At 44.9% G+C, this 27,964-nt stretch overlaps 1 protein-coding gene across 3 annotated transcripts in view; it reads left to right on the forward strand.

Moving 5' to 3' along the window:
• KIF5C (kinesin family member 5C) overlaps positions 1–27,964 on the forward strand; it is a 157,365-nt gene that overhangs the window by 97,659 nt on the left and 31,742 nt on the right. For all 3 annotated transcript variants that reach the window (XM_045782189.2, XM_045782198.2, XM_087860631.1), the window contains 10 exons: positions 1,485–1,660; positions 6,405–6,473; positions 8,035–8,241; positions 10,323–10,469; positions 16,507–16,695; positions 20,548–20,665; positions 22,785–22,861; positions 23,957–24,066; positions 26,073–26,174; positions 26,404–26,464. In XM_045782189.2, coding sequence (XP_045638145.1) covers positions 1,485–1,660; positions 6,405–6,473; positions 8,035–8,241; positions 10,323–10,469; positions 16,507–16,695; positions 20,548–20,665; positions 22,785–22,861; positions 23,957–24,066; positions 26,073–26,174; positions 26,404–26,464 — 1,256 coding nt within the window. The remainder of the gene's footprint in view (positions 1–1,484; positions 1,661–6,404; positions 6,474–8,034; positions 8,242–10,322; positions 10,470–16,506; positions 16,696–20,547; positions 20,666–22,784; positions 22,862–23,956; positions 24,067–26,072; positions 26,175–26,403; positions 26,465–27,964) is intronic.

Raw genomic sequence — 27,964 nt, forward strand, 5'->3', positions numbered from 1 at the left:
TACAGTACGGTCTAGTTGAGCTTCAGAAGGAAAAAGGGCTGGCTCAGTCTTATATTCAGCAAAGGAATACTTTACTCCAGGTTTTGCTTCAAATGGATCTGTGATACAAAAACGAAATCACTGGATGTTAATTTTATGTGACAGGGAGGCCTTCCCACCATTTTGCAATTATCAGGTGAGGTGATGAAATCTCCAGCAGTGAAGCTAACCCATCACAAAGTGTTTTGCTTATATTGAGATAAATGTGTACAACGTTCAGGTGGCTTCCGGGAGGCATGATGCATACTGTTAATGAAGCCACAGATGAGGGGATCCAGTTTTGTCTTGTTTTGTTTTGTTTTTGAGAAATCGCCTTTGTCTTAGGGCAATTTTCCTGGGGACTTTCCACAAAATGCATTTTTTTGGGCTAAGAACTGGGTGAGGCTTGGAACATTGCAGACACTCACTGATTGTAACAAACTGAGTGTGAAGTTGATGGTAAACATTGTGATTGAAAATATATTTGGTTTTTAGTTTGCTTTCCAAAAAGATGTTTGAGAGACTCAGTTGGGCCACATGGTATTCATAGATTCCTTTTTATGGAGTCTGTCTTTGCAAGGTGATTTTCTTGTTGGGGCTGGCCACTGACCAGCTTGAGAACTTCACTTTTTCCCCTCAATTTGAACAGTCAAGTTTGGTAATGCTTCCTTCGAGGCCCCGACAACCACCACTCTGCAGACAGAGAAGCGGTATGTGCTAGTCTGCAAACGGAGAAGTGGTGTGCAGGGTCTCTGCACGACATTCTGGATTGGCTGCTTTTTCTTTCCTGGGTCTACTTGACATCATAAGAAATTATTCTATTTGAACTCTCCAGATGAGCCAATTAATTCTGACCTCCTGGGGGAGAGGATGGTAGTGGAATGTGTGTTTGTGCTATGTCAGTCAGAGCTCCTGGGTCCAGGGCTACCCTGGTCTCCTTCAGATGTGGAGACTCTCAGGTTCCAAGGATTATGGCCCTGCAGTGTTCTCTTCAATAGTGGTGAATTTCCTCGATTTGGCTGTTTCTTCTAATGAAATGGTAACCTAATTAGTTGGTAATTAGGATGCCTCAGAGGTCTGTTTCCCTGTGAATCAACCACTAGATAGAATATGATTCTAGTAAAACCCCCAGAATATTCCCCAACAAAAGGAAAGTGTATGCAAAAAATTCTGGATGTCACTGCAAGCTATATTAAGAGCTTGTGTGGCTGGTGGAACCCGTGTACTTAAGTGATGGATCATGAGACAGGGAGTATTATATAGTCCTCTTCTTCCTTAGACTAGTTTTGGTCAATTAACTACAGCCTTCCTTGTCAAATAGAAAGAACACAAGCTCCAACTCTCTCCAACAGCTCTGTATTGTGTCCTCTGGCTCTTTCCATGGGAGTGGCAAAGGAATTGGGAACTCTTCCTGTAGAGCTACATGCTGAATTTCTTCAATCCCCAAATCCTCTTGTGCTTTGCAGGAGAAGCTGTGCCTGAGGATGAACAGATCAGTGCTAAGGACCAGAAGACCCTGGAGCCCTGTGATAACACCCCCATCATAGACAATATTGCTCCTGTTGTGTCTGGCATCTCTGCAGAGGAGAAGGAGAAGTATGATGAGGAGATCTCCAGTCTCTACAGACAGCTGGATGATAAGGTCTGTAGCCAGAGATTGTAGTCCTCGCTCTGGCACCTAGACTAAAGCTGGCAGGTCCTAGAGCTATTGGCCAGAAGCAGCTTCAAGCCCCATGGGACTGATGCAGGGCTGCAGACTGATGTTTATGTCTGTCTTCCTAATACCTACCCTAGCTCTTGATCGGGCAGAGTCAGGGAATTGTGGAATGGAAGCTTTCATGGAAGTTTGATTGGAAGACTTGGAGTTGGTCCAGATAGATAGATAGCCTTCACTTCTGGCCATGGGACTGGGACTAATCGCTGCCTGAGAGTGGGCGTGGCATGAGTGTGCATGATCTTTGTTCAATTGTCCCTTCTATTGTTCTCTGGGCCTGTGCCTCACCTCTTGAAAACTTCAGCACAGTGCTAGCTAGAGGGACAGGGCGGAGGCTCCTAAAGCCCAGTGTGTTCTTTAATCACGTAGCTCTCAGGCCCTGGGGTGAGGAACCAATGGGAGTGGCGTGTTGGGTCTGACAGCTTTTCCTTTATTGGTTAATCTGTTTTCAGGGGCATACTCTTGAATGAAGTAGTTTGAACATGCTGTTAGGGTTGTCCAATTTTATGGCAAACTTTTGGGACTCAAATAGTCATGTAATGCACAAGTTAGACCAGAGGAAAAGAGACCTTGGAGAACACTGTGTATCGTTCATCCCAGTGAAGGTCGGGTTAGGATCCCAGAGGCATAGGAAATTAAATTGATGTCTCACGTGATCTTGGCATATTGCCCTTGGAATATTCTAAATCCTTTCAGTTCATTTCATCAAGGTTGCTGATATTTTTAGTCTGATTTAATCTTTTCTGCTGTGGTTCGGCTCAGAGTGCTTGGGGACACCTCTGGTTTGGCTGAAACAGCTTTGTTATGTTAACACTGCCATTAATCTTACAGGCCTGTCTATCCTGAGTGAAGCTCACTCTGGATCACCTTTACAAGCAAAATGTGAAGCTAGCTCTGCTTATCTGTGACTCTGGGAATTTGCATTATAGCCACAGCGTTAAACTGGGGGCACCCTACCCTTCTGGTAACCTATTGAATGAGCTACTCACACCCTTGAGAGCTGGGTTAATTGCCCTTTAGGCACTTGACATATTGTTATCCTTCCATTTCTAACCAGCTATGATTATGCAAAACCTCAAAGTAAGAGAAAAAGGGGATCAATAAGTTAACAGTGTATGCAGTTTCTTGATTTCTCCAAAGAAATGCTATTGTTCAAACATACTGCAATTTTCTTTTTCATTTTACAATTGATGGGTTCACTTTAGTAATCCCCACAGAATTTTCGATGAGGGATGATAACCTGATTCTATACTTCGTTTTCTATGAACAGACTCCTGCTGTGGTTGGAATTGGGATTGTTTGCTTTGGTAGCATAAGGAGCTTTCATTGTTCCGAGAGAGACTTTAGACACTTGAATGCAGCTTCTGCTATGTAACAATGAGGACTGAGTCACGAGTGCGGAAAATGCCGGGCCTTGGGGGTATTCAGTTGGTAGCTGGCAGAGCTGACCCTAGAGTCTCTGCCTTCTGATGACAAGCCTAGGATACTTCCTGTTATTTCATTTTCCTATGGCATATGCTTTGAAGACCCTCTAAAGCACGTATTTCGAGGTTAGCATTTGTGGTCTATCACAGGGTGTTGCTGAGATCTGAGACAGTACTGAGCCCACAAGCCTCAGCCACAGTGGGCACCAAAGCTGGTGGTCTGACCTTAGTGACTACCCATGGACTGCCTGATTATGTCTTACCAGCTGTCATTCTTATTTGTCCTCCTCTAGAAGGTTCTAGAAGGTATTTCATGCTTCTGATGAGATAGGTAGTTTGATACCTTTGAGAAAACATGAGTTGGGACATGGCATCTTTATAGATTACTGAGTGGTGGAGCTGAAAGCATCTAGGTCCAGATGAGAAGCTAGCCCAGGGGGATTACATGACTTGCCCGAGTTTATATCACCTGTAGGTGGCAGAGCTGGAACGAGGCTGTGTATCTTCTGGCTCCCAGTGCTGTGGTCATTCCATTTTGGTCTTAGACCTTTAAATGAGGAACTTGTCAACACTAATGAATATAATTAGAATGTGGTGGGAGAAGACTACACAGTCTCCTCCCAGCTGCCCCTCTGCCCTTCTGTGCTGTCCCTCCAGGGAACTAAGGATAGGTACTTAGAGTCAGACCTGTGTCTCAATAATGCTGAGACTTGGACTGATGAATGGCCTACGCTGCCGAAGATGTTTTTCTCATCTGCAGCATGGGGCTCATATCTGTGCCCTCAAAAAGTTGCAGTGGGGATTAAAAGTTTCTAGTGTGTAGCAGTTGCTCAATAAATAGTAGTTTCTTTCTCTTCTGGGTTCTCTTTACTTAAGGGAGAACACCATCCTATGTGGTACTGGGAGGGTTGGGGGGGGTGCAGAGGTGGGTTGCAAGCAGAGTTCTAAGAAGAGCAAGTTGGTGTTGGCACTGTGTCTTTTCTCATCTCCTCCAAGAGTAGTGTTCTGTTGGAAATGTGTGAGAGGAATTAAGGGTACGTAGAAATATGCTGATGAACCCTCTTTCACTAATTACCATTGCAACAAAAACATTTTTTTATAATTAAAGGTGGCCAGTGACCAATTCATTGACAGCTCACCATTTCACGTATAAGAAAATTCAAGAACAAGAGTATTCTCTGAAACAGTGCTTTGGAATCTGCTGTGTATGGACTAGGTCTTAGGAGTCAGCATCAGAGTAGCGTGTTCTAAGAAATACACTTGAATGTATGTAGACTGCACAGCACATTTTCTTCTGGAACTTTTGAAAACATTTTAAAGACTATGATAGACTATGCTAATTCCTTGGAGAAGTTGCTTTAACAAAGGGTAAGTGTCGTCTTGGAAGTGTCTCTGGTACCGGTGGTTCATGTTCTTACAGTGTAATCCTTGTTCCTCACATCCTTCCCAGATGGGCTGGTAGCCCTTAGTTTCAAAACTCCTTGCACCTGGCTTTTCACCTGTCAGGGAGGAAGCCTGCCTCTTCATGCTTTGAAGTGAACACAGTGTAAGAACAAAGGGCTGGCTTCACCATTCCGCTTCTCTCCTGATTTATATCACTCGTACTGTTGCTTATGTATCCCAGGGGAAGGGATGGCAGCTCCCTGATGTTAAACTCCTTGACTCTTTTATGTTAAGTTGTTTAATATTTATGTGCCAAGGAACATAAACACAAAATTGTTCCCGGTAACTGACATTCTAAGTTTATAAAGTAGAAGAGGAAATATGCCCTACAGAATAGTCTCCTAGTTGTGCAAGTACCATTTTTTGGCAGTTTCACTCTGGTGTAATTTCCCTAATTCTCCTGCCAGAAATCGGATTTGGGGAGGAAAGTCATGAGCATTTTGTTGAACCATTAAAGAAACATGGGTGTAAAAAGTTCGGTAGAAACAGGGCTCCCCGAACAGAAAAATAAGGCTAAAAGATATTCTATACAAAGGAAAATGAGATACAGATCCTGTAATCCTGATTTTAGCATGTTCTTGCTCCATAGAAAACATTAGCTGTGACACCGAGTCAGTCCGATTTAAATTAAATGTATGCATAGACACGACCTAATAGGCTAGAGACTATCCCGTGGACACCTGGGGTTCTGCGACCCAGGCCCTTGCGTTCACCCCTGTAACCTCACCTCTGGAAAAGCCAGAAGGTGCGGTGCAGGATTTTTCTGGGCTGCCCTGAGAACACCTGGGCGGCACCGGCGCAAAGAAGGACCCAAAATACTGCATCTGACTCTGCCTGGGGTTTAGAGCCTGGAAGTGTTACCAAATCGGATTTTCTCCTATTTTTAAGGGAGGGGTACACGGGAAGCCAAGTTGTTCTTGGCAGACTAGGCTTCACATTTGCATCTGAATTCAGGAAAATCTTTGTAGGGAACGCTGAGCCTCCCGTCGTTAAATGTTGTCCGCCCGCTGCTTTGCCCACACTGGGTGGATGGCGCCTGGGGAGAGGCAGCCGCGTTCGCACGGGCAGCGTGAGGCGGGCAGCTCTGGGTTTTGTGGCAGCAGCACCTAGTGGCAGGAAATGAGAGTGAGGGAAGCAAATGGCCTGTGGATGACAGGCCAGAAAGTAAGCGCTGACGTTTCTGCATCCCCCACTTCCTTGAGTTTTTTTGTTTTGTTTTGTCCTGTTCTTTTTAGACTGGTAAGAAAATTAACGTCTAACCAAGAGGAAGATCTGCTCATGCCGAAGATTAACTCTCTAGTGAATGTTTTCCAATCTCTCTAAGTAGGAGATTTGAAGTGGAAATATTGGTCCCTCCTACAGATCACGTGGCAGCATTCCTGGTCATTGATGTGTCAGACGAGATTTGGAACACGAATATATTATAGTCAGATGGTTAGAAATCCACTGCCTTATTTTTTGTTAGCATCGTTGAGTTGGGAGGGATAGCTCCAAAGTCCCTTTAGATTCCCAAACCCTAGCTCTCTGATTTCTGGATGAGCAGGAAGTGAGTTGAATGTGTAGGATATTATATATCCCCAAATACGCAGACGTTTTACCTGCTGAGGAAGGTGGGCACAGAGGTATTTTAACCAAATCAAGATCCCAGAGCCAGTCTCTCATCTATGGGGAAGCACCACACCATTCCCTTCATCTTATTAGGAAGCTTACAGCTGGTACCCTGGTATCCGACTGTCATCGGGAAACCAGGATATCAAAAATGACATCACTAACCCAAAAACATTAAACATGATGTTTCGTTTCAGGATGATGAGATTAACCAGCAGAGCCAGCTGGCTGAAAAGCTAAAGCAACAGATGTTGGATCAGGACGAGGTAAAGAACGCAATAAATTTTTTTTATGAAGTTCTCTTATTACTCTTTGTTGTTGATGTTTGTTCCAGAAATTTAATTTGCAAAGAATTTTTTCAAAAATCATTGAATCATGTGGACATTTCTTGGTAGATTTCCTTTCAGTGCCTGTTAAAAGCTGATTTTAGAAAATAAATGTCTGACTTCGTAGAGCTCTGAGGTTTTTGAGAGTGAGTAGCTGGTTGCTACACTTAGTCTTTGAAGAGCGGAGATAAAGGAGTTTGGTGGTTGGGCAAGGGTGATTCTAATTCCTCATACCCAGTGCCCAGCACTCCTGATGCTTACTGTTTTTGTTGTTATTTTTTTCCAGCTTTGAAAATCAGCCGGCTCAGGTCTTTATATACACTATGTTCTTGTGCCATCTTGTAGGAAGTGAAAAACCAAAAAAACAAAAATAGAGATGGAGGGGAGGAGAAGACAAAGAGAAAGGGGGCCAAGTGCTTAACTAGTATGTGTTTGATACAGTAAAAAGGAGGCAAATTGTTTTCAGTCTTACCCTGCAAGGCATTCATTTTTCTAGTGAATGTCTTTATTGTATCGAGTTTTGCCAAGTATTTTACAAATAGGAACCTAAGCAAAGGGTGGATAGCCAATCTGTCAAACATAGATGATTAGTGGTTCTCTTGCTGAGGACCATCAAAGTATTTTTTCTCTTTTGCTATGGATTGGATCACATGATATAATTCTAGCAAGTGGCTTTGGTTCTCGTCCTCAGTCCCAGCCTTCCCATAGACCTAGTTCTCTCTATAGCCATTCCTTTCTTTTCCTCTGTTTTCCTTCATTGCTCCGGGGCAATGATTATGCTCCCTGTCCAAACACTTCCCTTGGCAGGGAGATCATCTATACCTTGGCAATACCTTCACTTTTAACTAATGTTAACTTTTGGGATATATCCTTCCATACATTCATGATGAATATTAAGAAAAACTGACAGTTGTCCTTTTATGCTGTTTTGGTTGACTCTGAAATCGACCTGTTTACAATGTGGAATAAGGATAATGTTAACAAGCCATGCAAGCATGACCGTCGTCCTCAGAGATGACTCCCTTCATTCTTTGGTCAACATTTGGAAGAGCCAGCAGCCACAGAGTATGGGAGTTTTTGATGTGTAATCAGTTCTTTGAGTTCAGCCTATGCAGCTTTAAACTAAAAAATAATAGATAAATAAATGAATTAATTAAATTTAAAAAACTGAAAGAAACAGATTTTTGGAGCCTCATGCTATTTTTTTATTATCTAGGTACAGGGTAGGCATTCTAGTCATCCTGAGTATCCTATATCTGCTTGTTTTTGAGAGTGAGTGCATGAGCGAGGGGAGAGAGAGACAATGGAGCCCGACACAGGGCTCAGTCTCAGGACCCTGAGATCATTACCTGAGCCAAAATTAAGAGTCACCGCTTAACTAACGGAGCCACCCAGGCACCCCCCTATATCTGTTTTTAGAGTTACTCTATTTTGGATAGAGCACAGCACAGAAACACTGGAGCATTACGTTTACGAGTTCCATGCCATCTCATTTCCCCAGCTTTTGGCTTCCACAAGAAGAGACTATGAGAAGATCCAGGAAGAGCTAACACGTCTCCAGATTGAGAATGAGGCAGCCAAAGATGAAGTGAAGGAAGTTCTCCAGGCCCTGGAAGAGCTGGCTGTCAATTATGACCAGAAGTCACAGGAAGTGGAGGACAAGACCAGGGCCAATGAGCAGCTGACAGATGAGCTGGCCCAGAAAACGGTTGGAGCCTTTGCATCTAGGGGACGGGACTTTCGGTTGCTGCCCCTGTCCTTATGCTGATGTCTGTTGACAGACACTGTAGAGGAAGGCAGTTGGCAGAATGGTTTTTCAGTGTGAGAGGCATTCTCTGAAATCTTCCAATAATTGAAATACGTCATGCAGGTGACTTTTGTCTACGCATTCCAAAACTGCGTATTGTTTTATATCCAGGGGTTTTATAACGTTGGCAGGGATGCCTTGTGAATAGGCAAGAGAGTGCAGACTCTGGAGCCACAAAAAGGCCTAGTTTACAACTATTAGGCCTTAATTGAGACATTTAAACTTTGTGAGTATTCATTCCCTTATCTGTAAAAAGTGGTGCTAATAACATGCTCCTTTCAGTACATGAGAATGAGAGACCGTTGATATAAAACACTAGTGAAGGCCTGTCCTACAATACCAATAAATACGTCGCAGATATTATAGTGACACGTGAGCGTGGGTGACCGATGGAAGGTATGGATTCCACTTCTTGTTTACACCCTCCTGAATAAACCCATTCCTTCCCCACAACTTCTTGTCCTAGCCTAGGACGAGGGTCCTGTTCGGTTTGTTGGCCTGTTTTAAGCTGGGCTTCAGTCTGCACGTTTCCTAATTTTCACATTCTCCTGGTGAAAGATGCTTAACGTCGTGCACAGTGAGCTAGTGGCGGCAGGGCCAGCGAGCATTTGGTGAGGTGGCTGGCGGTGGGATGTTTCCATTTTGTCCTTTCCTACTTGGAAAATGGGTGGTGGGAAGCCGAGTGGCTGTAACCCGCTGTCCTTGGCACCTTGGCCCAATGGCCTGGTATCATGGGATTGTGCCCAGCCTGCTGTGTGGAAAACATCCAGTCCTCCCGGGCAAGGAGTAGCAGATGGTGCAGGAAAGCGCTAATCTGCTGACCGTAGAGCTGACGGAAAATGCTCCTAACTCTGTCTATTCAACGGCACGAAGGAAGGCTTTTCAAATGGCTTCCCAGGATGGGAACTGCTGCTTCTGTGCACTTTAAAAACAGAACGAAGTAAGCAGTGGCAATGCCAAAACAAAGCCAGAAAGAGGCAGGAAAACAAACCAGAAGTCACCTAGGAAAGGAGGAGACTGAGATTTTCTCTGCTTTCTGTTTTCTGCAGGATTCTTTCATGAGTCCTTCATATTATTTGCATCTCGAGACAATGCAGCAGTTTCCATAATACAGTTCTTATTTCTGCCAAGCCCAAGCATTACTAGACTGGGTTAGAGTACTATTTTTCGTCAGATCATGAAAAAGTGCTCTAGCATAATAGCGGCGTGTGGTCGGCTTGCGCAAGTGTCTTTGCATTAAGCTCCATAGCTCTGTGAGTTAGTGAAATTATTTTCTTTGTTGGCCGAGTTAGTACCAAGACACCAAAATATGGCTGTTCTGTTGATGTTGAGAGTTGGTTAAGTTAGTTAGTTCTAAATATCTACATACGTGAGGGATGGAGAAGACCTGGGCTGTTGACGTTTGGCAGTAAAATGGAGCTACTGCCCTATGTTAAGATGAAGACTCGGCTCGTTTTGAAGAGTGTTCAATTTGGCTTCACTGGGAAGATCAGAAAACTTTTTAGAAGTTGTTTTCTAAACTCACGAACTCTCTCTGGGCCTTCCTGACCTGTCTATTATTACGAATTCAGATGGGAATTTTTGGAAATGGTCCAGGGAGGAAGTGTGTCTGGACGTGGAGGTGGGGATGCGTGCGGGTGTGTTGGACCCTGGAGAATGAGGACTACAACCGCACATCTTGCAGGTGGGAGGATGCAATCACCCCTTATCAAGCTGAGGGCTCCTTTTTGACTCTATTTTTAGTAACATTTCACTGACCTGAACATTGTCATGTGATATGTAGACATAACATTTCAGGCCAAGTCAAATTCTCCTTTTTATCAGAGGAGGCGGTGCCGTACTACAGTTTGACTTAGTAAGACTAGTTGAGGTGGCATGAAATGATAAAAGCACTCCATCCTACGTTATGTTATTCTTTCCAATACAGGGAGTATGAATTGACGGGCAGCTCTTTTAATTTGCTGTTAAAATGTGTTTTTCAGACGACACTGACAACCACACAGAGGGAGCTGAGCCAGCTGCAAGAGTTGAGCAACCACCAGAAAAAGAGGGCTACTGAGATCCTGAATTTGCTGTTGAAGGATCTGGGGGAGATAGGTGGAATTATCGGCACCAATGATGTGAAGACTGTAAGCCAGCCCCTCTTCTGTCCTCTCTACCTGCTCCTAGAATGGTGTGATCCCAAGCAAGCAGGCTCTGTGTTTTATTCTCCTAAGTATCCAATGCTTGGTGTAGTGCTCTGCCCCTGCCATATGCTTGGTAGTATTGGAATGAACATGCCAAGGGCTGATTGAATGACTAAGTGAATGACTGGCTGGGTACGGCAGAGGAGAAAAAATTACCTTTCACATATAGGAAGTGTCTTCAAATTTTGGTAGGCCTTATGCAAATCGGGTTATTTCTCAAACTCATATGCCAATGTCATAGGAGTTTGGAATTGGATAGGTTAAGCGACACTTCTAGTTTCAGAATTGCGTTTCTCCTTTTCTGTGAGAACCCAATGGACTGAAAATTCCCCAGCCAATCAGTATGAATGAGGAAAGCTTTCAGCTGAGTAATAGGATTCTAACCGTGGCTTAAAAAATAAATCCACATTTAATTATTCACAATATGAGATTTTGTGTAGAATTTGCTATTCAGGTTGTGATCTGTATCACCTGGGCGTGTGTTGGAACTATAGACCCTCGGGCCACTGCAGATCTGCTGAAATTAGAATCTGCATTGTAAGAAGATTGTCCAGGTCAGTCTAACCTTATTCAAGTGTCAGAAGCAGATTTTGATCCAGTGTCTCAACAATGTCAAGAATTCAGGCCTTTTCTTTGTTTGGGGCCTTTTCTTTGTTTCCTTTCTGCATTCGTTAGCTTGTTACCTTCTCATATGTCTGTAGACTTTTGTCTCATGATAGCAAGGTAGCTGCTATAGCTCCAACCATCGTATCTTCACACAACCTCATCCAAGGCAGGATGGGCTGAAGAGGCAGCCAACTCTCATCAGGAAGGAACTATATCCCATAAGTCCCTAGTAAATGTTCCCTTATAGCTCATTAGCCAGAATTGGGTCACATGGTCACTCCAAATTGCAAGAGAAAATGGGAAAGCAAAGAGAAATAGTGTTGCTATCATTGGCTTCAACCAACCATGATTAATTCCCTAGAATTGTACACACTGGTGCCACTGATAGCAAGGAAGTGAGGGAGGTGGGGAGACTGGGGGTGGTATGAAATTGTCCGTGAGCTAGGAATAGAGGGACAAGAGAGCGTACAGAATGTTATCAGCAAGAACAATTATCAGTTATCCGCAGTATGGAGAGATAGAGATCTAAGATAGAGATATTTTTAAAAAATAGCTTTATAAGGGTATAGTCTGAAAAGTTTTGACATATCATACTCTCATAAAGCTGTTACCACAGTAAGATAATGAACATATCCATCACCCCCAACAGCGTATGGGACGGTTTCTGGTCTCTAGTCTATTTTATTGAATTAATCGTTACACTAAAACCACACTGTTTTGATTCCTGTAGCTTTGTAAAAATAACACAGCCCCTTGTACAGAGTAGCCATTGATACATGTGGCGGATTTTGGCAAGCCAATGAATGGCATTACGTTGCTCAGCTTCCACTTCCTGAGCCCCTAAAATCAAATTCGAGGTTAGCCTTTTAAAAGGCTGAGTTCTACATCAGTCTCCTTTGTGAGAACACTCAGGTCTTGAGCTAGGATTGTTAAATACTAGAAAAGGCTCCCCGAATTTCTTCTGTTTATAGACATTTCTGGGAAACATAGAAATCCCTTCTTAGATGGTATCACAGATCTAGGCTTAGAGTATACGACCTCTTGTAAAGCTAATCATTCTTTCATAGACTCTCTATTGTAACCGAATATTTCATGAATCTTGGCGAATGAAGCTAATTTTAGCACAGAATTCTCAGATACTATAAGATCAACCCTATTCAGCTCCATTTTGGTGGCTTTATGTTTAGGGATTTAATTTTTAGAAGCATGCGGTGGTGTCGAGCTGAGATTTGGGTGATTAAGTGGCCAATGCAATGTGAAGGTGGGGTTGGTTTATGAGAAGTTGGTGCCTGCTGCTGATAACGATAAAGGAAGATATTTTTATGCCACGTTCTAAAATAGAGCTGATGAGAAATGCTAATGAAATCAAGGAGCGTCTGGGTGCTTCGGCATTAAAAAAAGAGTCTTTACCTTTGGGAACCTGAAGTATGATTGAGATTATTTTTAAATACTTAGCTGGATGTTTTCAAGATATTTTTGGATTCCAGACACTGGATGCCTTAGTTAATTTCATTGATAACTAGTTATTTTCATTGATAATTCTCACTCATAAAGCATCATATTCTTAATCATTCTGAGTTTTTTCCCCCCTTTACGATTATGATTTAATCATTAGGACAATGAGAACTAGAGGGTAGGAGTTGTGTGACTTTGGGCAATTCACTATATTTCTCGGGCTTCATTTTCCTGATTTGTGCAGTGATGAGATGAGCCTGCATTATCTTGCAGGTTGTCAGCTCAGAAATTGCATGAGTGATACGTATAGTTCTTAGATCTACATTGTGGGTATAGAGTACTGGTTATGAGTACTCAATTGATAGAACTCTTTTATCTAAGAAGATGATCAGATCAGGGAGACCTTTGTCAGTGATCTTGTTTTTCTTCCTAAAACCCTATTCAGTTCCCACACAGTGCCTCTGGTCGTACCCTGGGATGAGGGGAAAAGATGCCCTCCTTTCCAGAATGTAAGAGGCCCAGACAGCAGGAAAACAGAAGAACCCATATTTCTTCAGTTCTGTCATGTCTTGACATGTCTGACATTTTCAGAGTCCAGACAATACTTTGTTTAGTCTGCAAAACAAGATGAGAACACCCAGTGATGGTGAGCCTAGAACGGACTTTCTCTGGGTTTAGTAGTGACCTTCCTCTTTTTCCTATGTCACCAGGCTTTCTTTAAAACAAAGATTTCCAGAAGTCTAGAATAGAAAGTTGAGGTAGAGTAAATGAAATGGATTGGATTAGCTGCCAGATTTTCTTTCGACTTTGGGTCTGGGTGAGGTGGAGGTGAAGAATTTCCGGCAGATGAGGGGCTGTGGGCTCCAGCAGCATCAGGGACCTTTCTGTGGTTGGGCCAGAGATGCAGATAAGTTTCTTCAGATCCTGGGCCCTAAATCAACCCTCATCACCAACAGCTCTACTCCCATCAATCTCTTCGATACAGCCTTGGGTCTGTGAGGGCCAGGGTCTCGCTGCCAGGAAAACTTGCTTCTCCAGTCCCCTCCTGCCTATCAAGCTCTTGGAAACAACCATATCATGCCTTAGCTCTGTACTGCACTGACAAGGAAAACGGACATTTCTGAAAATTAAAAAAAAGAAGAAGAAAAAGGAAAAAAGGACTTCTAGTCCCATTCTTACTTTTAGGTGTTGGAATGTGAATAGTCACCTCACTTAGCTTTTGCTAGGCCTAGAAATGGCACCTTGCACAGTAACTCCATGCTCCTGAGCCCTGGGGTGGGCATGGGGGTGACTCCTATATAGACGGGGTGAGAGGGGCAGGCGGCATCTGCATTCCCGCGTAAAGGCAGCCCTTTCTCCTGGGTTAGTCAGCTTCGTGTGCACAAGTTGGAGTCACTGTCAGACCCAGGGGAGAGTTATAAATAACATTTTAGCAACAAGCTTGATTCTCCTTTTTGAAATAATGGTGTGCTGGGATTACTGAAAACTTTGAATTTAGTTTGAATGACTAAATATATGAACTCTTAAGTGGTTAAGACAAAACAAAACAAAGTCAACAAAAAAACAATTTTAAAGTAAAACCATTTGTTTTTATTTATTTGTTTATTTATTTATTTTTTAAAGATTTTATTTATTTATTCGACAGAGAGATAGAGACAGCCAGCGAGAGAGGGAACACAAGCAGGGGGAGTGGGAGAAGAAGAAGCAGGCTCCTAGCGGAGGAGCCTGATGTGGGACTCGATCCCAGAGCTCTGGGATCACGCCCTGAGCCGAAGGCAGAGGCTTAACAACTGCACCACCCAGGCGCCCCTGTTTTTTGTTTTTAATATCAGACTCAAAATCTCCTCTTAGACTTCCTAGGACAAGAGTAGGCTCCAGAAGTTATGATTCTGGCTTTGGGGGAAAAACATCCAGCTTTCATTTTGGAGGAAGCCCGTTATCGTGTATACTATTTTCCTCTTCTCCAATGCACATAGGGTCTGGGCATGGAGTACAAAGTGTCCTTGTCTAAAGACAGAGCTGGAGAGGACGAGGTATTCGTTCCCTTCCCCAAATGCCCTACCTGTTGGTCCAGTGGTGTTTTCCCACCAGGAGCTGGTGTGGGTCGTGAACTCCACGTGAAAGAGATGGATGTTCGCATAGCTTTCTACAGAAGCTGGACAAATACAGAGGACATACCTGGTGAGGCTAAAGAAGCAGCTTCTCCTCTCTGTTCCACGTTGGGCCAATCACAAAGGCAGAGGAACAAAGCTGCACTGAAAGATCGGGGGCGTTTCTCAGCCGTTCTCTTCCTGCTCCTGGGTCGTAGAAGGAATGTGATGGGGAATGGTGTTGGTAGGCAAATCATTACTGGCAGTCCGAATCAGAAGTGGCTCAGCAAGGACCTCCATTAAAAGAAGACTGTAGGTTTTCTTGCTGTAAACATAGGTTCTGCTTTGTATTGATTTGACACTGGTCTCATTTGACAAATCCTGTTGTGGAATCCTGGGGGGGGGGTTGACACCAAGTTACAGGCACTCAGTGTGGTCTGCTGTACTTCCAATCTGCTACCAATTTTCAGGGTTGACACACGATTCCATATTCCTAGCTCTTAAATTTTTACAGAAAAAAAAATCATCATATGATGAGTTAATGACAGCAATAATGACAAAAGTGGGCAGTTATAATGTACTGTGGAACATTAAAACCATATTTGGAATCATTGTCTTAGAACCAATTGAAGCCTCTGTGGGCTGGGAACTGGACAGCGCTCTTGTGTTCTCCTGAGGTGCTAGCATGCCCTCTGGTGGTTAAACAAAATATTCGCACAGTTATTTTGCTCCTCTGATAATTGCCCTCCAAGAGCATGTTTGCATCTTGAGAGCAAATGGGTTTCTATCCCAAGTATCTTGCTTCGGTTTTTGTTTCCAGTTGAGCTCTAAAACTCAGACGCCAAATATGAGATCATGCAGAAATGCTGGCTTTCAGAATCTTTCTTTCTAAAGGTGGATTTAGACCGTTAAACTCTAAGGTAATTTTATTTATTTATTTGAGAGAGAGCTGGGGGGGCAGGTTCAGAGCAAGAGGGAGAAAGAGTCTCAAGGAGATTCCTGCGCTGAACCTGGAGCCCAGTGCAGGGCTCCATCCCACAACCCTGAGACCATGAGCTGAGCTGAAACCAAGAGTCCGCCACTTAACCGGATACGTCACCCAGGCAGATAATTTTAAATAATATAAGCTAGATTCTTGTCTCCTTGGAAAGGGCAGGCACATACAGGCAGGGAAATATTGATTGGTAGTAAATGAAAAGTCATGTAGGAAAATCTTCATCTAAAAGGGCATTTGGTAACAGCACATTCTTAATTCATTAGATTTTTTTGTTTGTTTAACTGAAGACTAATAGAAAATCCTTTTTATTTCAACCCTTGCTTACAGAAGCATATTCAGAACATTAGACTACTCTCTCTGAATAGCAGGCTATAGAGGACATAATTGAAATTTTGATTTGAGTTCTTATAGGGACTCAGAGTCACCTTTAGAAACACTAGACCTTGCAGCCTTTCTAGAAATGTAAAGTATTGGACGTTGAATGGAATACATCTTCAGAGGTATCTCTTCTTTAATCTTCAGTGTCTTTTCCCTCTGATATCATGTCTTTCATTCTAAAAATTGATTGTAATGAAAAACCTGGCTGATTGAGGATTATATTTAGTAAGGGTTTCTAATTCAGTCTTACCTGAGGTTTCAGAAAACTTGGGATATACGTATATAGTGAATATATAGTAAAATTTAGCTCTCATTTTCAGCTTGTGGTCCTATAATTAGGGATTCCTAATCAGAAATCCAAAGACATCTTGGGGATCCATGGACAGATTTTCAGGGCCCCACGAATCTCTGGAAATTGTAAGCAATAGCTGAGCGTATTCCTTCCTGTGCTCAGTTGGCAGATGTGAACGGAGTCATTGAGGAGGAGTTCACCATGGCCCGCCTGTATATCAGCAAGATGAAGTCGGAGGTCAAATCCCTGGTGAACCGCAGCAAACAGCTCGAGAATGCCCAGATGGACTCCAACAGGAAGATGAATGCCAGTGAGCGGGAGTTGGCGGCCTGCCAGCTGCTCATCTCCCAGGTAGGTCACCCCGTTCCCCCTCATTTCACTCCCTTGACTCTTGAAATCTGCTTCCTCTGTGCTCTTACTGGGTCTGATGGTGCATGATAGGGAGAGTTGATGGATTTTGCTTCACATAAGACTTGTCCATGGCCTCCCCAGACAGTGACAGCCCAAGCTTATGCTTAAGGCTAGATTTTGTTGTGTGAATTACATGAATTACCTTCAGTCTCTGTTCAAAGGATGTGTCTACATATCTCTGTATGGATACCTAGGTAGGTAGGTAGGTAGAGATCGTAATGAATGGATGAGACTAGGTGGAATCTGAAACTCCTATGAGCTAAGGCAACATTCCTCTATCTTTTAATCTCTACCACAGGTCCAATTTAATATGTGAAAACAAACTATTTGTGGCTGCTGCTATTAATAATAATAGTAGAAGGTATCATCTTTTTACAAAGTTCTTATTTATTTGAGAGAGGGAGAGAGCACGAGCATCGGGAGGGCCAGCGGGAGAGGGACAAGCAGACTCCCCGCGGAGCAGGAAGCCCCATGCGGAGCTCGATCCCAGGACCCCAAGGTCATGACCTGAGCTGAAAGCAGATGTGTAACTGACTGAGCCACCCAGGCGCCCCACTAGTAGTAGGTAACATTGTATTGAGGGTTTACAGTGCTCCACGCGCTGTGCGGAGCGCTTCCTGTGCATTATTTCACTGGATCTTTAAAAAGTCCTGGTGGGCAGGTTTTATTATTACTCCTGTTTTTCAGATGAGGAAAGTGAGACTCAGAAAGATTAAATATACGGTTCAAACTCATACAGCCAGCGAAAGGCAGATCTGGGACTCAAACCAAAGCATGTGTGAACACAAAGCCTTGAAGGGATTTTCGAGCCCAGGGCACATCGCATCTGCTCAGTGAGTCAGGCTGCTCTTCTGTCGATTGAAATGGCGTTTGCATTTTCGTGAGGTGGTTTCAGAAAACAGCAGCCTGGTTTCTGGTGGCACCGATATCTGGGCTTGGTGTTTGGGTTTGAGGCTTCTGGGAGTGTTGCTGTGAGGGCTGCTCATTGCCTTAGACCAGGCATTAAAGCAGCTGAAATCATTTGCAGGAAACTGATACCAGCATGGAGTGGTGTATCAAATAATACTGAGAAACAGACAAAAGCATACGTCACTCTGGTACGCTTGTAAACACGGTAACAGGCCATCATAGAACCAGCTCCAGCCACCTCGTCTCCCAAATAGTAATCTAACATGCAAATTAACACATCAAGTTTCCATTTTATAACCAACATATTAAACAAAAATGTATTGGAAAGATTATTCAATGTTGGTGTGTGATAGTGAAATTTATATACATCGCTGAGAAAAGTATAATTCGGTCAGTCCTTTTGGAAAGCACCTTGGGAATCAAAAACCATTAAAATGTAAGTACTTCAGTAATTTCATTTATGGTATTCTTCATTGGTAATGAAAAGGCAAAAATTTTATTTTATATGTCTATTTCCTGATTAAAATATGCAAAGCCTATATGGAAGATGTTGAGTGCAATATTACTTACATTACAGCAAAATAAAATACCCCAATATCTATTGATAGGCTAATGACATTAAGTTACATGGAAGATTGCTGTGCAGCCCTTATAAAAAATTTACAAAACATAGCCATTTGGAAAGTATGATTATATAAAGGTAAGTGAGAATGAAAATGCCCAGTTACACTTATGCTGTGACTTGCAACTTTATACAGTATGCGTTCATACAGATAAGACCAGGAATGGCTGATTAGTTAAGTATAGTTTATGGATGGGGGCGCCTGGGTGGCTTGTCAGTTAAGGGTCAGACTCTTGATTTTGGCTCAGGTCAGGATCTCAGGGTTGTGGGATTGAGGCCCGCATCAGCTCCGTGCTCAGCACAGAGTCTGCTTGTCCCTATCCCTCTGCTCCCCACCCCACCCCCAAAACAAATAAATAAAATCTTTAAAAAAACCCAAAAGAGTGGTAATCTATACCACTTCTTAACCACTTCTTTCTGGATTTGCTCTACTATTTGACTTTTTTTTTTTTTTAAGATTTTATTTATTTGACAGAGATAGAGACAGCCAGCGAGAGAGGGAACACAAGCAGGGGGAGTGGGAGAGGAAGAAGCAGGCTCACAGCGGAGGAGCCTGACGTGGGGCTCGATCCCATAACGCCGGGATCACGCCCTGAGCCGAAGGCAGACGCTTAACCGCTGTGCCACCCAGGCGCCCCAACCGCTGTGCCATCCAGGCGCACCTGACATTTTTATAATTAAAAAAATTGGAAAAAATGGGCAGAGTACATACACCTCAAGCCTGATATCCAGGTCACCTCTTGTACTGATAACACGTGCTTTTGGATAGTCCTGCCCCTAACATTTGGAGACCAAGGCAAGGGTACAAGTAGAGGTCCCTTGGTCTGCAGCCCACTGTCTTCTCTTTCCATCTGGACGCACCAGCCCTTCAGCACTCGTGTGAACTGATAGAACTGTGTAACTGTCAACTCTAATCTGTGTGAATGGATGACAGGAGCTGCAGTGCCAGCTCTGGGAGTGGCCTTTAGGGCCACTGGAATAGGGAGCTTCTGGGTTTCCAGTTCCCAGAGTGTGGTCTGGAAGGGGACATGGGTTCCATGTGGCATGCCCCCTCGGCCTATGCATGCTTTGCTCAGCGGAGTGAGTGCAGCCAGAGGACAGCCTCAGTGGGGTGTTCACAGTGTGGGGCCCAGGACTGAGTCTCCAGTTGCCCAAGTCTGAGAGTCACATTGACTCTCGGCATATGAGATCAGAGTCAAGAATATTAGCGTATTAAAATGATAAAGGATAGCTGTGTTAGTGCTTTCTCCATTAGCAATGAATGCAGCTTTCTGTCGGGTGCTACTTTCTACTCTGTTACAGTTTATACAGAGCCAAATATTTAATCATTATTTTCTGGGATTCAAAAGTAAGAGAAACCTTGGCTCTTTATTTTCTGACATGATCTAAGGAATCTGACAAAATATTTCCAGCTAAAATGCTATTATTTTCTTCGTTTACACTCATCCTTTTCATCAAAAGCTGTTCTGATAACATGACTGCTCTGAGTCCCATTTCCCAGAGGTTATTTCATTAGATTAGAGCTTGGTCTCCGGGGTTTTCCTGCCTTATGAACACTGTAGATCTTGAGCGGGGGAAGTGTCTACATATTTCCATCTGCTGAAAAGGGCCCGCTGTCTTTTTTTAGTCAATGAGCTTCCATTCATTCATTGGTTCCACTAATATTATTAAGCATGGACTCCATACCGTCATGGAGCTGACAAGTAAAAAGAGCTAGATAAATCATGTTGAAGTTGGGTGCCGAGTGATAAGGACTCTGGGTGGGTAGGGGTGGAGTGCTTCCTAGGGAGAGGGAATATAAAATGCAAGGTCTCTGAGACATAGGAATTGGTGTGCTTGAGAGACGAAAAGAAAAGACACAATATTTGAGTTCTGAAGACAGAATCCAGAGGTGCCCGTTCCAAGAATGAAGCCTCTGCCCTAGACACTTTCCCAGTCTTTTCTTTCCAGCGCACTGTTTTCTACGAGGAGAAAAACCAGCTTGGGCTTTGGCATCTCACTTAAGCGGATGGTGAGGAGGAGCATGGTGATGAGAGGGGTCGGGGAGGAATGAAGCAGAGGAGCAGAGGGAGGAAACAGAGGGCCTTGTTAGTCTGTGATCACAGATCCCAAGCCAAGGGCAGAATCATTTGGGAGTTGGTACTTGAAAAAGGGACCCAAGAAGTCCTCTCTTGCGTTTTCCCATCAGACAGCCCCAGGCAAGCCAGGATGGCCGTTGTTGGTCACTCACGCCTCCTTTTTACCTGTTTGTTTATTTAAAGCACGAAGCCAAGATCAAATCCCTGACAGACTACATGCAGAACATGGAACAGAAGAGGAGGCAGCTGGAAGAGTCCCAAGACTCGCTCAGTGAAGAGCTGGCCAAGCTCCGAGCCCAAGGTAAATGACCGAGTGCTTCGCAGGTGTGGAGCTCTTGGCCTACATCAGATATGCTCTAGTTGGCCGAACCCATGATGTTTGGTTTTGCTCAATTACAGCATTTCTAGATCTACTGAAAACAGTGGAATAATTACCGGGAGGGGGTGGTGAAACAAAAATATCTAGAAGATTGCCCCCACCCAATTATCTGCTCCCCTTCCCATTTTCCCTCCATCCACCCTGTTGCCTGAGTCAGAGTCTTCTCTCCTCCACCTCCTGCCTGCAGTCTGTCACCATGACCTGTCCATTTGACCTGCCAGACGCTTGTCTGCTTCTGCTCCTCTCCACCTTTATTTTCACTGTCCTTAATCCTAATGAAGAGTTGTGGCTACATCCATCTACGGAGGCTCTCACCCCATCTGCTCCAGGCCAGCCACTGTGCTGCATCCCAGGGAACTGTTCTAAAATCACCTTCTATCTTGTGCCCAACCTCATGCCTCTGACCCTTCCATGCTGTCCCAATGCTCTTAATATAGTCTGAGCTTCTACCAATGGCTGCCTGCAGCATTCATCCTTGGAACCAGCTCTTCCCTTTGCCGGACAGCCTCCTGATGCCCTTTGCTGAGGGAAGTGCCTGACACCTAGGAAGCACTCAATAGACATGAATAAATGGAAAAAATTTGAGAGCGGTAACTGGAAATGCAGAAACCAGAACAGGTTTAAGAACAGATGCGTTGTGGTGAAATGGAACACACGCACCATGAATGGCAATGAAAATTGTTAGAGTCCTTTTGGAAAGCAATTCAAAAATAAATAGTAATAATCATAACACTTTTCATACCTTCTGATCCTCAGATCTCAAATATTCATTGCAGCATTCCTTGTGTTAGTAGGGGAAAGAAAAGGAAGGCACCTACATGCCCAGCTGTTAGGCCAGCTATGGGCTGTTGTTTAACAGAACACGTGTTTTGTTTTGGAGGTGAAGTACGTGTGGGCTGTCCAGCCATGCTTACGAGGTGTTTTTAGATTACAGATCATAATATGTAATCTTTTCTTCACTGGGGTTATCATATTTAGGCATCAGTGGATACTTGTGTTCCGAGTCCTGCAGGATAATATTTGAAATGGAGATGATCTTGATAGGGTGGTAGGACTGGTGACCATGCCACCCTTCTTTATTTCCTTTATTGTTAACATAGTTGCTTGCTCAGTAAATACATTTTGTTTCAATGCCAAGGCAGATTGAGAAAGAGCGAGAACATCCTCACCCCGCTACGACCTTGTCATGTTTCCTTTATGTGATAACGGATAAATGTTAGACATAGCGTGCTCCCCTTAAGACTCGACATGGAAAAGAACTTTTCTTTCTTGTAAACGGCTTCTGTTAGTGGTGCCACTGAGTACAAATAAAATGGAGGTGAGAAGATCTGAAATAAAGTGGAACAGACTCGATGGAAAGTGTAATGACTTGAGTGACACTGTTCTAAACCATTTTGCTACCTGCCCCCCACACCCCCTGGCTGTTGCTTGCTTTCGGTGCCCTGTGAGTGCCCCTGACCAAGGGGCTGGGACAGGCTCCCCCTGGAGGCCTGCCACACACCAAATAAGGGCCTTCCTGTTTAATCTGGAGATTCTTTTGTATTTCTGTTTTCTTTGTTCTTGTCCTTAGATTTTGTTTTCCTGCTCTAGATTCTTAGAAAATAAACAGCATACCCATGGGAGGTAAATTAGCTCTTTCTGGAACTCTAACAGTGGCGTGCATCCAAATGCCACTAACACAGAGTGCTTTCTGATTTGCGAAGCAGGTTGCCGTACACGGCCTCAGGGGCTGCTCACTGAGGCCAGGTATGAGGTCATACACAGCCCCGTCCGTTCTGACCTAGAGCGGCCTCCTCCCAAGTCAGCACCCCTCCCCCGACAGCTGCCCCTCCCGCTGGGGTGGGCAGCCTCCCTCGGCCAGAAGTCTCCCCCGGGAGGCCCGATCTTGATTAGCATGGTTGTAATTGGTCATGTAAGCCCATGTTTCACTCCATGGCCTTTCTGCCCTTTTTTTGTCTTTTATCTTTTTAAAAATATTTTGTACTTTTGGATGTGAGTCCCACCCGTTAAATCTTAAATCATTGTTTAAAATTCAAAACAGAAAAAATGCATGAAGTCAGCTTCCAGGATAAGGAGAAGGAGCATCTGACGCGGCTGCAGGACGCGGAGGAAATGAAGGTGTGTAGGCCGCCCCTTCGCTGGAGCCCAGCGTGCGTGTGTTTGGACTGCGTTTCCTTATTCTAGGAAAATCTGTCTCCTTCAGAGATGCGTGTGGCAGCATAGGAGGGAGGGGGAGGGACTGGTGGCGGGCAGCAGAGCCGTTCTCACAGTGTGGCCTGGCGCAGGACTGAGAGGCAGACGGACGTGTGCAGAAGCCCGGAGAGCTCTGGAGCTAACAGTCATGGTGCATTAGGATAGGCTTCTTCCCTGTTCCTGGGGAAGGGGGACGGAGCAGCCCCTCCCGGTCACCGCGTGGGCCGCACTGCTGAGCTGAGCTTCTGAGGAAACGTTTGCCCTTCCTTTGAATAAAAGAGAACATCTCTCCCCTTGACCTTTCTCAAGAAGCACCCCAGATTTGGATTTCCATCGTACACAGAGAGATGTTTATTTTTGGTCACATGTACAGTAGTGAAGGAAAATGTAGGAAAAATGATTGGGAAATAAGACTTCTAGGTGAATAAAATGAGGTATGAGAAGATGTAGAATTTTGATTCATTTTAGGCAAACCACAAGTCCCTTTGGGGGTAAGCCCGTAGGTAAAACAGCGCCCGTGGCATGAGCCTGCTCCAGCCTCACCTTGAGGGGCGCTCCTCCTGGTTTCACATCGCTTTGCTGAAAAGGTCCCTTTGAACATCACCATAAATCTGTGCAGTGCTCAGGGCAGGGACAGTTCTCTAAACCTTACAGGTGAGGGAGTGTGGCTCACACGGGTTTCGTGGCTTGTCTGCAGTCACCTGGCTATAGTTAAGAGGTCTGTGCCCTCTGGCTGACCTGGCTAGAGAAGAAGCCATGTAGCTCAGGTGAGCTGTAGAAGATCATGGGAGAGCTTTTTATTTAATTAATGGACTGATTTGCTCCTAGGGCCCCGCTGGGTTTTATCAAGATCTTTGGGTTTTGTTGTGCCTGTAAAGCAAGGCAGGTTCTGGGGGCCCCAGTTTTGGGATTTGACAGCCGAGGGACGTAGGGTAGGAGGTAGAAGCAATCCAGGGCTTGTCACGGTGTGGGCTGTGAGCCAACGAGTGGATGACACATTTCTCTTGGCCTGGCTTGCAGAAGGCGCTGGAGCAGCAGATGGAGAGCCACCGGGAAGCTCACCAGAAGCAGCTGTCCAGACTTCGGGATGAAATCGAGGAGAAGCAGAAAATCATTGATGAGATTCGGGAGTGAGTCGGCCCAGGGGCTCTTGGGACGCAGGGGTGGGCATGGCTCTCCAGCCAGCTTGGAAGGACGCAGCTTGGAGCCGAGGGCTGCTCTCCTCGGCCTGCAGGCTCTGTGTTCTGCCCTGTGCCACAGCGGGCTAGACGTGCTGCTTCCGAAGTCTGTTCTCCCATCTGGAGCTGAGCCTCTGGGGGCTCTGGTGGGGCAGGTGGCAGGCGGGCGCCCTTCTGCGTCCCCCAGGAGCCGGGGTCATGTTGGTGACTCAGCTGTGTGAAAATACATACAAAAATACACAAAAAAACAAAGAACAACCCTCCATCGGTCCTGACTCAAGGGTTCGGATAGGCTGCTAAGTACTCCAGCGAAGACAGTCAGCTCCTGCTGCCTCCTCACCCAACACATGAATATGCCCCCGCACAGCCCCAAGCCACCGGGTCACATGCACACACTTCTCAGGGACCTGTGTCTGTGCTCGTGGACCTGGGCCTTTGCCAGGATGGCGTCATTGCAGCTTGTCTCTGGTGTCACCCCCCTCAGGGCCATTTTCCCATCCTGTCACCAACACTGAAGAACCCCTGCTCCATAATGACCTCTCCCCTCCTCCTCTCTCAACTTCCCTCCTCCTTGTCAAAACAAGGCAGCAAGCTGGGGAGTGCCTTCAGGGTCCTCTCCTTGAGGCGCTTAGGTGTTTGCAGTGAGTCCCTCGGCGATCTTTGCACCTCCTTGCAGAATAATGTTTTTAAATGCCCCCAAATAAAAGATGAGGGAAAATGAAGAAAACCAGTTATGTTGAAATACAGTTCCATCCACTAACCCCCCTCCCCCAAGATCTAGATGAAAGCCTCCCTCCGCTTCCACTTTCTGTAGATAAAGAACCAGATTTCTGTATGGGAAGCAAGGCAAGGTTAAATGAGTTTCTTAGGGTCACACTGCTAAGTAGGGAGCAAACTGGAGTTAGAGTTTAATTCTGCAGGCTACTGATCCAGATCCCTCTCCGTCGTGTCCAAGCTGCTCACACAGCACATTTGCATTTTGAGAGGAGAATGGTAACGAAGCGAAGTGTGAGTGGCGTGATCTGGGCTCGGTGCACACTGTCTACCTGAGGCAAGTCCTTGGCATCGTCTTTGCCCTCCTCCTTTTGGACCACCCCCGTGCTGTTACTCATGTTGTTCTTTCCCCTTCAGACATGTCCTGCGTTCTTTATTATGATTAATCCCCCTTGACATGTTCAGCTGGAGGGGGACGGGGGCGGGGAAAGGGACGAGAGAAGGAGGGAGGGTTGTTAGGGTTGTTGAGTGAGTTAGTAGTTGGAGAAGTTTCCTTGGCCTGCGCCTTCCAAACAGACTCTGGGTTTTCCTTCAGATAGCGTGGAATCTGTTCTTTTACGGATGCACAGGCGTGGCCAGACAAAAGGTTTTATAAATACTGCGTGCAGATGTTGACCAAGTGCCCGCAACCAGATGGCAAGTTTCTGGTTTTGCAGCAGACCCTGGGCTTTCTTTGTATTTCCTCTCTCTGTACCCCTTCTTGCAGACTTCACACAGTGGCACTGCCCCTGTTTCAGCCAGAAATTTGGACTTAGGAGATGTTTTCAGATCATTGGACCAGAGAAGAAGGGTAGGGTGAAATGGCCAAATAAGATTTCCTGAGTGGGTGCATGCCGTCCGTAGGGCAGACAAAGCCGAATTCTTCTGACTGTGCTCTCTTTCTCTATTTTAAAATACCAGCCCTTTGCCTAGCTCATTATTTTCCCCCCAAAGCTCTTGCACAAGCCAACTCTAAATATATTCTTGAAGCCTTATGTTTCGTGCCTCTGAGATGTTCCCAGAAATTAGTGTTCACTTGGGCAGGGAGGAAGCTGTGAGGTTGTTCTCTGATCCCTCAGAATCTTCCAGAATTGCTGCCTTTATCACACAGAACTAATGGGGTCGGAACAGAACCGTGTCTTTAGCTGCGTGCCTCGGAATCGTAGACTCCTGTACAATGTATTGCTTTTTTCCCTCAATTTCAGTTTGAATCAGAAACTGCAACTGGAACAGGAGAAGCTGAGTTCTGATTATAACAAGCTGAAAGTAGAGGACCAAGAGAGGGAGATGAAACTGGAAAAGCTCTTGTGAGTGCACTTGAAATATTTCCTCTCTTTTCTCTCCTCCCCGCGGAGTCTTAGGGAAGTCTACTTCCATGATTCCGATTCCTAAATATTCTGATTAGGTTGGGCCGATGTAAAAATAGAGCCTATTTGCATGAGATGGTTGGTTTTGTTGATTTATCTGTAGGTGCACATGATGTCTGGAAATCTCTGATGTGCCTTTGGTGGTTCATGACTCCTTTTTGTTTTTTAGATTGCTCAATGATAAAAGGGAGCAAGCCAGAGAGGACCTCAAAGGGCTGGAGGAGACAGTGGTACGTCAGCATGTTTTCCAACTTGTTTTAGTCCCAAAGACCCGATTAGTTTGTGATTTGTTGAATTTGTGTATTCTAAAACTTGATCTATGCCCACCTTTCTGACATACCGTTTTAGAGAAACTGTTTAGGCAAATACCACATATTTAGACATTAAGACAAATACAAATATTTAGACACACCATTTTAGACAAAATATCCCATGTAAAAGTGAGAATTGTAGAATTAATTCCCCAGCTCTTGATACCATGATTAATTGTCCCTCCATCTGTCCGTCCATCCATCCATCCATTCATCCATCCATCCATCCATCCATCCATCCATCCATCCATAGCGCTATAATAGAGGCCCTGAGTGAGAGTGAAACTGACTTGCAAATCAATGCCTGAAACTTTACCGACTTTGCACGTTGTGACTTATTTCCATTCAACATTTAAGAGTACCTACTAAAGGCTGGTGTTCTTCTACGTGCTTGGGTTGTATCAATAAATGACAAAGATAAGACCCTGGCCTTTGTGAAGCTCGCCTTCAGCTGGGGGTGGGAGGACAGGCAGTGAACAATAAGGAAGGAAAGCATGACCTCCATTACATGGGTATAGAAAGTGCAGAGGTCCCACGAGGAGGTGACATTTGAGCAGGGACTTAAAGCAGGTGAAAGCACAAGCCATGGGGATGTCTGGGGGATGGGCCTTCCAAGCAGAGGCAATAGACCGTGCCAAGGCCCTGAGGTGAGCCCGGGGTTGTCATGTTGGAGAACAGCAGGAAAGTCGGTGATGCAGGGAAGAGACAAGAAGTAGAAAGGTCAAGACAAGAGCGGTTGTAGGCCAGGTAGGGCCTTGAGCCCTACAGAGTTTGGGGCACAAGAGTGACAGATGAGAAGCCCTCATCATTTGAAATCCTGGTTGTTTTTCTCCATTCTGCATCTGAATTCATGAGGTTTGTCTATGCTGGTTGACTTCCATTTCAGCTGCTCTGAGGGCTCTTGGCTCTTGAGAGCTCTGCAAAGTGCCACACAGCCTGTGTTTGAAGACAGGCTGTCTCAATAGAACCTCTCAATTCGGTGAAAACATGTCCGGTCATTTCACATGATAAAACAACAGAGAGACTATTGTTTAGATACAGCCATACATTTTTTAAACGATTTATTTATTTATTTGAGAGGGAGTGAGAGCACACGCACACAAGCGGGGGTAGGGCAGAGGGAGAGAGAATCCTCAAGCAGACTGCATGCACGGGGCTCGATCTCAGGACCCTGAGATCATGACCTGAGCCAAAATCAAGAGTTGGCCACTTAGCCAACTGAGCCACCCAGGCGGCCTGGATATAGTCATACATTTTGATTCCATTCATGTGTCATATGAATTTATGTGGGACTGTGCCTGCCTCCCAAGAATCCGGTGACCCCAGGCTGAAGGCAGATGGTTGCTCAGGGTTGGACCTGATTGTGTACTCTGTTTCCTGGGCTGATGTTAGTTGCTCCTCAAAGCCAGGTGGAGGGAC

The sequence above is a fragment of the Ursus americanus genome, chromosome 1 (genome assembly GCF_024610735.1).
Source record: "Ursus americanus isolate L20-20 chromosome 1, mUrsAme1.1.p, whole genome shotgun sequence".
In the NCBI taxonomy this organism is placed as follows: Eukaryota; Metazoa; Chordata; class Mammalia; order Carnivora; family Ursidae; genus Ursus; species Ursus americanus.